We start from the raw sequence: 9,960 nt of genomic DNA, 5'->3' as shown, positions 1-9,960 counted from the left end.
CGCCTGAACTCAGGTTAAAGGGAAAAAAAAAAAACTTCTAATAAAAAGATGTAAAACTACTCTCTACCTCTGGCCGGGCCCAGCCTGTCGCACCCTGGCCGCGGCGGGGCAGCCTGTGACGATTTATTTCAGTTTTTGCAGGACATTCAGGTATTAAAAGGGAGGGAAAAAAAAAAAAAAGACCAAAAAAAGAAAAAAAGAAAAAAAAAGGTGTGATTTTGAAATTTAAAAGAACACTGAAAGTTTACATTTTATAACATTATTATGCAGATTGTATTTAAACTTCAGAAATATTTAAGACAGTTGTAACCCTGTAAAGCTGATGAAATATTAAAACAAGACAAAACACTTCTGACTTTTAACAGAGAACGGCTCCTGTGGTGGTTTTTTGGGCGTCGCCCCACCCCCACCCTGGGTCCTGGCAGCAGAAGGCACGGGACCTGACCCAGACAGCGTCCAGCAGGGACTGTGCCCCCCGGGGGACACTGGGCCACGTCCAGGGATGTGTGCGCTCCTGGCATCGAGTGGGGGGGGGGCGGGGGGCCCCACAGAGGACGACCCTCCCCCATGTCAGCAGTGCTGGGTGGTGTCACCCTGACCTTCTGTGGGTGAGATGCACAGAGCTGCCCCACGCCCACTGGGAGCAGCCCAAGCAGTCTTGGCCGTGACAAGGGGTCCACTCTGCCCCCCCAACCCCCAGCCTTCCTGCTGTGGTTCAGTCCACATTTTTACACTTGACTTGTGGCCGCAAAGAAAGCAGACCAAGGGGCGGGCTCAGCCCTCGGGGCAGTTTGCGACCCCTGGGCTCAGCACACGTGGAAGGGAAACACCACACGCGGGCAAACCAGCACAGCAAGATTTTCTGGCCATCTATTCCTCAGCCATGTCTTGACCCCACCCCCTGCCCAGAGGACGTGACGGGCTCAAGGTCAGCGTGGCCGGATGGTGGGCAGGGCGGGCCTCCTGCCACATGGCTCCCCTGCCACCTGCTCTGGCCACGGCTGGCCTGGGCTGGTCCCTCCCGCCGGGGTCAGCCCCCAGGTCTGCGTTGAGTGAGGAAAAACAACTCACTCCTGTTGGAGACGCCTCCCTGTGGCCCATCCACGTGGTTCCAGCCTCTGCGGGCCTGGGGGACCTGGAGAGGTCAGAGGACAGGGATCAACCCACCTGCCCCTCAGAGCCCCCTGCCCCCCCCAGGGAGGTAAAGGAAAAGTGTTTTTTTGTTTTGTTTGTTTTTTTGTTTTAAAAAGGCCCATTCAGCAAACTGGATCGGCCTGTCCAGCATCTTCATTCCTCCTCTGAAGAGGCCCAGAGATGGGGCAAGAGGCCCTGAGGTCACACAGCCCTGGGGCAGGGGGGAAGCCGGGAGGGGGTCGGGCCCCGCCACCTCCTCCCCAGCCTCCCAGATCCCCGAGGAGCCTCCCGCCTGCTGGGCCTCCCGCTCTGTGCTTTTGAGGAGGCCCAGGGAGCCTCCCAGGTGAAACTCAAAACCATGTCTGATCAGCAGAGCTGCGGGAGCCCACCAGCAGCCAAAGGCAGGTTTGGATGAAAGGACGCCGGAAAAAGAAGAGGGTTTTCGCTTGAGTCATCCGCCTTCCCCTCCGCCATTAGTGCACTTAACGGGGCGGCCCCACAAAGGCCAGGGCTGCTGGGTTTGTTCCTGGGTCCCCGCCGCCCCAGGTGTGCAGGGGGTGAGATGGGGCAGTGTACCCTGGGCCTGCAAACAGGAGGCTCTCAGTACACGTGTAGGGGATGAAGAATGCGGGGCTTAGACCCGGAGGGGTTGTGCAGACCTCTGTCCCTCAGTTTCCCCATCCTGCTCCTGGCACGCCAGCCTCATGCCCTCCAGGCCTAGGATTTAGTGGGTCTAGGACCAGGAACCAGGCTGGCACCAAGGAGGTCTGGTGACTGGGTGGTCCGAGAGGCCCCCAAAGTGTGGCTTTTGTCCTGCCCTTCTGACACAACTGGTCTGTCTTCATTCCGGAACCAGGCTGGGGGTGGGGTGACCTCTGACCTCACACAGAAGCCTGGCCGAGCTGGGTCCCCCCAGGAGGGGCGGAGGGGAAACAGGAGGAGTGGAGGGAGAGGCCTGGGAGGGGGCCGGGCCAGCACTCCAGCTGCCCTGCCCTCCAGCAGAGCCAGGGGCTGCCCCTGCCTGAGTGACCACAGCAGCGACTTCTGTTTGCACAACTGGTCCCCCTGCAACCGGCACCTGCTGGGCCCACCCTGCGTCCTGGAACCTGGGTGCTTGGAAACTTCCAGGCCAGACCTCCGCAGATGAGGACACACACCCAGGGCTCGAATCAGCATCCCTGATTTGCACATGGGGAAACTGAGGCCCAGAGCTGTGCAGTGATCTGCTCCACTGCTCAGGTTCAAGCCCTGAGTTGGTGGCTAGAAGAAGGCTGCCTTGGTCCACTCCCGGGGGTCGCAGAGTGTGCCCATTCTCAAATGGGGCTCCACAGAATGCCCAGGATTCAGGATTCAAAGAAAGATGTGGTTTTGGGAAAACAGTATCTGAAAAATGTCAACTAGCATTCAAGGTGTTTCATTTTTCTTATTCGCAGTAAGAAAAAAAGTTTGAGGAAGCAGGGAGGGAACATCAGCTGGTTCTGGGGGTGGAAATCAGGAACAGTTGGTTCTAGCTCCAATCCGTCTTTGGACTAGATGGTCCTTGCCTCAGTGTCCCCTTTTGGCAGCTTCTGGAGGTTTGGACACCCAGCTCTCCCCAGTTTACAAAAGTTCTTCAGTTTCACATGACCTTCCCCCCCAACCCTGCCGGGGATAAAATAAAATCCAGGTCCCCATATCCAGCTTCCCCCTCCATGATCTGCCTCAGGGCCTTTGCACGCACCTCTGCCCCTCTTTCTCTTCAGGTTGTTAGTTCCCGCTCTAAGGACACCTGCTCTGGGAAACCCCTCCTCCAGATCAGGCAGGTCCCCCCTGACGCCCCTCCTCCCGGTTGCTGCTTCTTGCTGTGGCCCCTGGGCTGGGAGCAACTCCGACCGGCATCCCGGTCGGTGGCTCGAGCCTGCCACCTGGCGGTCGGGCCTGGGGCTGCGGAGCCCCAGGCTCCGGGCGCCGTTCCTCCTCCAGGAAGGCCCCTCCTCCGCTCTCCTCTCCACCATCCCCTCCCGGATGGCAGAGCGGGATTGGGGGACGCACCCCGCACCCAGTCTCCCCAATGTTGCTTGTGGGTACGCCGCCCAAGACAGCCATGAGACCGCGACTCCTGGGCGAAATTCCCCGTTTTCAAAGGTTAACAACTAATTCCACATTTTAAAATGCACTGTTTGTAGACGTGGCCTGCGGCCGGCAGCGCTGACACGAGATGGTTGGGTGCTCCCCAGACAGCTCGCGACTTGTTCGACCCGCACCAAGTTGCCGAAATAAAAATGTGGATTTTGTGGCCCCCGAAGACGAGAGGTCCGGGGGAGGCGGACGATGGATCCGTGAATATGCGTCTAACTACGTTTTGAACACCAGCTACCTGTTATGTTAGGTGCGTAGTCTGTTTTACGTGCAATGTCTCATTCGGGCCTGTGAGGTCGGTATTCAATATACGCACGTTAAAAATAATCACCACCATCATCCGAGAGGTTGAGTGCTTGACCAAAAGCGCCCAGTGGAAATGGCCAAGCCAGACCTCCAGGCTCTGAAGCTATTAACTGCTCTCAGGAGACCCGCGGCCTGGGTTTCTCCATCTATTTTTGAAAGAAATATCCTTCCAAGATCTCTAACCAGGCTGTGCGCCCCTTGATTCTCCGCGGAGCGGGAAAGGAGAGCCCGCCTAATTCACAGGGCCCCCTCCCCGAGTCCCGTGCGCACGCTCGGGTCGGCCAGCCGCCGGGAGCCGGGCAACGTGGGCACCGCTCTAGCCGACAGGGCACAGTCGCCCGCGTCTCGTTGGTGATGACGCATGTTCTGGGCGGTGGAGAAAGCATGATGGCGGCGCCCGTGGAGGTGGCCGTGTGTACTGACTCGGCGGCCCAGCTGTGGAGCTGCGTCGTGTGGGAGCTGCACTCGGGCGCCAATCTGCTCACATACCGCGGCGGCCAGGCCGGGCCTCGCGGCCTGGCGCTGCTCAATGGCGAGTACTTGCTGGCGGCGCAGCTGGGCAAGAACTATATCAGCGCCTGGGAGCTACAGAGGAAGGTTCGGCGGCGCGCGCCCGGGCGCCGTTGGCGGGATGCGCGGGGCTCAGGGGCCTGGGGTCGGGAGAGGGGGCGGTGGGGGCCGCACGGGCCCTGAACCCCGGTGGGAAGTGGGGAATCCTATTAGGATGCTCTGCGCACGCGCGGGTCTGGGGGCTTTTTGGTGGGGGGAGGGAGCTGCGCGCCCGGCGTCGGTGGGAGCGGTTAGGGCGCTGCGCGCACGCGCCGAGCTGAGGGTGGGCTGCCGCTTGGAGGTGTGGCGGGCGGGCCTCTGGGTAGCCAGCGGTGCGCACGCGCACAAGGAGAGCTGGGTGTGGGTCTCTTGGGGGCCCTGCGCTGGAGCCGGCGTGGGGCGGGAAGTGTAATTGAAAGGAGTTTGCCGTAGGGTTTCCGTGGGCATCGTGGGCTTGGAGGGTGAAGGTCTGAGGCCTGGGGGAGTCCGCTGAAAGGGAGCCCGGAGACTCGTGTATTTATCACCTCTGAAAAGACGCTTACTTATTGCCATTAGGGCCTACGGTTTCTCCTACAGAAACTTCGAAATGCAGCCCCTGAAGCTGCTCGCCACGTGTTTTTGCCAGCTGACATCTCTTTCAGCAAGCTCTGTGCTCCGGTTCTGCCTGGTGTGGTACACACACAATCTTGAGAAGTTGTTCCATTTTAGACATTTAGAAACTGACGCTCCCGATCCCAGGCGAGACTTAAGGGGATGCAGGACTGGGGCGAAAGCCTAGTGGCCAGACGGTTCCTCTGACCCCCAGTCCAGAGACGCACTGTCTTGCTTTTTAGAAAAAAAAAAATGTATGTATTCGGCTGCGCCAGTTCTTAGTTGTGGCAGGCGGGATCTTTAGTTGGGGCATGCGGGATCTAGTTCCCTGGGGACCAAACCTGGACCCTCCCCCCCCCTCCCCACACTGGGAGCACGGGGAGTTGCAGCGCTGTCTTGCTTTTGAGGAGAATCCACAGGCCTCCACCTCCACCCCTGCCCTGCAAAGCCTCAGCTGGAGCAAATATCCCCCTTCCTGAACCATGGATTTGGTCAAACCACCCCTGTCCCCACTCCTCTTTCTGGTTCTTTTGGACTTACCAGCTGTCTGGGTGCCACTCCCACTCGCCTCGCTTCCCCCTGCTCCCTCATCGGGCATGAAACTCAGAAGCTTTTTCTTTCTCTAGGACCAGCTTCAGCAGAAGATCATGTGCCCCGGACCGGTCACCTGTCTTACCACGTCGCCCAATGGCCTCTATGTTCTGGCAGGGATCACAGAGAGCATATACCTGTGGGAGGTGAGCATAGGAGCACAGAACCGGGGTGGCGGGCTCAGCTCACAGGCTGCCAGCTGAGATCACTGACCCAGTTGTCACCGAGTCTGTTACGTTTGTGGGGGAAGCTCACCTCGCTTCTTGCGTAGACAGTGCAGGATCTGAGGCAACAGAACAAGGCCTTTCCTGCGCACTGTCCCTCGGCACCGGCAGAACGGCCTTCCTGGCTGCCCCAGAGATCAGCAAAGAGAACCGACTGTTCTCTGTGGACTGTCTGAGGCCCAAAGATATGAGAGAGAGCTGGTAACCTCACTCCAGGGCTCTTAAACCTCAGTATGTGGTTTTGAAACTAAGAGGCCTTGTTCGCGTGCAGGTCGCCCTGTGGTAGAAATACTCCTTCTTTTCGCTGTCAAGCTGGTGCAGGGGGTGTGGGCAGACGTTAGCGGCCCGTCCACCGTCAGCATATGTCTCAGGTGGTTGGCCTCCTTGATGGGGGACACTGTGTGGTCCTGGCTCCCCACCCTCTTGGAGAATTCCTGGCCAGCGTGAGCTGTGGCCACGAGGGGGCGCCCCACGGGGCTGACCGAAGGCTGGCACGCAGGCTGGGGGCTTTCTGATGCCTGTATCCACCTCTGTGTGTAGCCTCTCTCCTTCCTTTTGCGGGGGGGGGGGGGGGGTGGGGGGGGGGGGGTGGGGGGGGGTGGTGAGCGGCTGTGTGTCTGTGTCCAGGTGTCCCTCTTAAAGAGACAGTGGCTACTTCACTTCCATGTCACCTCTTCTGAATTGATTACATCTTCAGAGATTATGTCCTGTTCAAGGGAGGTCACAGGTTCCGGAGGTTGGGCGTGGACACGTGTGTCTGGGGGGACACAGTTCAACCTGCGGCAGCATCTGTGCCCCCCGCCAGCCAGTTCGGAAGATGGTGACTTGCAGCTGTGGCTGCAAGGATCGCCCCTGGGTCCAGCCGATCCTGGAGAGACCCTCCCTCACCAGCCCCCCTCGGCCTTGTCCCCTTGCTGACACCTTCCCTGGGGCTGTGTCATCTCACTGGGGACAGGGTGGGAACAGGTGCTCGCAGGATCCAAGGGGGCACGGCCCCGCAGCCTCCCTGTTCACTTCAGAGCCCTTTGGGGCGGGCCCTCCCCCCTCCCCTCCCACTCCCCCAGGGCTCCCCGTGACCCGGTGCCCCTCCACCTCCCCAGGTTTCCACGGGGAACCTTCTGGTCATCCTGAGCCGCCACTACCAGGATGTGTCGTGTCTGCAGTTCACGGGGGACAGCAGCCACTTCGTCTCGGGGGGCAAGGACTGCCTGGTGCTGGCTTGGAGCCTCTGCAGGTAGAGCCCCGGCCCTGGCGGCTCCCCATTCCGGCTGTAGCCTCTGGCTGGGCGAGGCCTTAACCACGAGGGCGGGGAACCTGCTGTGCAGAGAGGCCAGGCCCCGGGGTGGGAAGGGGCTCCAGGTCAGGTAGGCTGCTGCCAGGAGGACGGGGCCCTGGGCAGCTACCCAGGACTTTTATTCGGGTGAGGGGGCCTGGTTGCTGCCCGGAGACAGGGTATAAAGGCGTCGAGATGTGGGCCGCCCTCCCCGCTGAGGTCCGGCTCCTCCCCACCCCCCAAGCGTGCTGCAGGCAGACCCCTCCCGGACCCCCGCCCCCCGACACGTGTGGTCTCGCCACACCCTCCCCATCACAGACCTGCACTGCGGCTTTGGTGGGCCCCTGGCCCGGGTGGCCACCGCCTCGCTGGACCAAACAGTGAAGGTAGGGCCCTACCCTGACCCCCGCAGTGGATCTGTGAGCTGAGCCCGGCGGCTGGCGGGTTCCTGGCCCATGGGAACCAGAACATCATCTCCTCCTGCTGGCTGGTGGCTCCAGACAGCTCTTAATCCCCCGCTGCCTGCGGCCTCAAGGACGTCCGGGGGCGGGGGGCGGGGGACGGGCAGTCCAGGCCTGTGTCGGCTTGGAAAGTCCCACTTGGCCACTGCACCTGGCAGCTCCTGGCCAAGGCTCGGGGGATTTGAGGGAGTCCTCAGGTCTTCGTCCCTGGTTGGGGCAGTCCAGGGCTGACCTGGTGGTGGCCTGGGGGCTGACAGTAACTGAAGCCGGTGGTGGCGAGGGGTCCCAGCGTGAGAAGCAGGTCCCTCAACCCCTGAGCCCCCCGTGGTGACAGCTCCCGTCTGAGGTTCCTGTGGCATCCAGAGTCTCCCGGCTGGGCCGCTGCGCTCCACTCCGCTCTCAGACCCCTGCCCCCGTCCCCGCCCCCAGCTGTGGGAGGTCTCCTCTGGCGAGCTGCTGCTGTCTGTGCTCTTCGACGTGAGCATCATGGCCGTGACCATGGACCTGGCTGAGCACCACATGTTCTGCGGTGGTAGTGACGGCTCCATCTTCCAGGTCGACCTCTGTACCTGGGTGAGTGGGCGTGGGGGGCGGGGGTGTGCGCGGCTTGGGGCCGAGACGCAGCTGTGCTCTGTGCTCACCGGCCTTCCCGCTTCCGCAGCCCGGGCAGAGAGAAAAGAGCTTCCAGCCGGAGCAGGACCACGGGAAGGTGTTCAGAGGGCACAGGTACGGGGACGGGGTCGACCAGGAGGTGGTGGTGGGGGTCACTGTGCCGCCCCCCCCCCCCCCCCCGCCCTGGGCGCCAGGTGACCTGTCTGTCCCCAGGAACCAGGTGACCTGCCTGTCAGTGTCCACGGATGGCAGCGTGCTACTCTCGGGCTCCCACGACGAGACGGTGCGCCTCTGGGATGTGCAGAGCCAGCAGTGCCTCAGGACGGTGGCTCTCAAAGGTGGGCGCACGCAGCCCTCCTGGAGGCCCTGGGCCTGGGGGGCCTTGTCCACACCGTGGGTGGCCTGGGGCTGGAGCAAGGCCCCAGGGTTTGCCTTGTGGAGGGTGGGGACGGGAATGCACGGGAGTGTCAGGGCCAGGTGGGTGGCTGGAGGGGTGGAGAGCGGTCCCGATGGATGCTGCCCGCCCGCCCGCCCCAGGCCCCGTGACCAACGCCTGCATCGTGCTGGCGCCAGTCTGCATGCTGAGCCCCGACTGCAGGCCCAGCCTGCCCTTGCCGCACTTCAACAAGCACCTGCTGGGTGCAGAGCACGGGGACGAGCCGCGCCACGGGGGCCTCACGCTGCGCCTGGGCCTCCACCAGCAGGTACGTCTCACCCCCAGCAGGGAACCCCTCCCTTGGGCCTCAGCCTCTGCCGTGTGGCTCTGGGTGCCCTTGGGTCGGGTTCTGGTGGGGACCTTCCACATGCTCCTTTGCTGAAGAGGTTTCTCTGCCCTTGTCGTTGAGGCCAGTCTGATGGCTGGTCCCTGGCCTCAGGAAGCCCTGGAGCCTTCCAGAGAGGGAGCGGGCCACGCTTCCCTTTGAGAACAACAACAGGGTGTTGTTCCAGGGGCCGATCAGGACCCAGAGGTTGTGCACGGGCAGCCACCTTCTCCAGCTGGGCCGGCGGGAGCGGTCACAGCCCCAGTGCCCATGGGACCCCCTTCATGACAGCCTGCCTGCCCCTCCAGGCCCCTGGGGCCCCTCCCTGCCTGTCCTCAGCGCGGCCAGCCTTGCCCACTGAGGCCAGGCTCTGTCTGCGCTCTCTGCGCCTCGGAGTCACACGAGCCTGCGGGGCTGTCCACACCCCTCCCGGCGGCCTGACGGATGGCTGTGCCAGGCTCTGGGCTGCTGGCCCAGGGCAGCGTGCCCAGACAGGGTCCAGCGAGAGATGGATGGCCTCTGGGTGGCAGCAGGGTCCATCATCTCACTGGGCGGCTGAGCCCTCCCAGGGCTGGAGGCACTAGCCGACCGTTTGTCTGCACGTCCCTCGAGGCTTGATGGGAGTGGCCAGCTAACGCTGCCCCTTCTGTTCCAGGGGTCGGAGCCCAGCTACCTGGAGCGGGTGGAACAGCTGCGCGGGGTGATGTACAGCACGTTGGAGAAGGTGGGAGGGGAGAGGCCCCAAAATGGGGGAGGGGAGGGGAGGGGCCCAAGATGCGGGCTTGTCCGGAGGGAAGGGTGGCAGGGGGCCTGGGCCTGGGTTGGAAGGGATGTGCCCCCGCCCCACCCTCCGCCATGGACCGTGGGGACGGTGGCCCTCAGTGCCAGCCTCGCCCCGCTGCCTGCCAGTGGGATGTCTGAGGCCCCCTCCCGCTCTGAGCATTCCACCGCCCCTCCCCCAGAGCGTGCTGGGTGGCCAGGACCAGCTGCGGATCCGCGTGGCAGAGCTGGAGGACGAGGTGCGGAACCTGCGCAAGATCAACCGCGACCTCTTTGACTTCTCCACGCGTATCATCACTCGACCGGCCAAGTGAGCGCGTGCACCCGACCCCGGCCCAGTGAGGCCCAGTGAGCGCGCGCACAGCCCGGACCCGCACCCGGACCTGCCCCCTGGGCTCTCCCCAGGGCCCTCCCGACTGGCTGGCAGAGCCCGAGGCCCGAGCCCATCCTCTGCCAGCGTCCTATCATTTGGATTTGCCACCCCCACCAGGGGTCGTGGTCCAGTGTTGACCCGCTGTCCTTCCATGACCTCCCATGTCATGTTGGTGCTGTGCCACGTC

General features: G+C 62.5%; 1 protein-coding gene across 1 annotated transcript; it reads left to right on the top strand.

The window, feature by feature from the left end:
• Window positions 1-3,907: 3,907 nt before the first annotated feature.
• WDR18 (WD repeat domain 18) lies at window positions 3,908-9,720 on the top strand. Its single transcript, XM_065875212.1, has 10 exons — window positions 3,908-4,155; window positions 5,325-5,435; window positions 6,614-6,747; window positions 7,031-7,172; window positions 7,677-7,820; window positions 7,909-7,973; window positions 8,073-8,197; window positions 8,397-8,563; window positions 9,276-9,344; window positions 9,583-9,720. Exons 1-10 carry the CDS (start codon window positions 3,913-3,915, stop codon window positions 9,712-9,714), a joined length of 1,332 nt encoding a protein of 443 aa, XP_065731284.1. The 5' UTR covers window positions 3,908-3,912; the 3' UTR covers window positions 9,715-9,720.
• The last annotated feature ends 240 nt before the right edge of the window (window positions 9,721-9,960 follow it).

The sequence above is a fragment of the Phocoena phocoena genome, chromosome 3 (genome assembly GCF_963924675.1).
Source record: "Phocoena phocoena chromosome 3, mPhoPho1.1, whole genome shotgun sequence".
NCBI lineage: Eukaryota > Metazoa > Chordata > Mammalia > Artiodactyla > Phocoenidae > Phocoena > Phocoena phocoena.
Note: the sequence above shows the minus strand (reverse complement) of the source record. Positions and strands in the feature narration are given on the sequence as shown.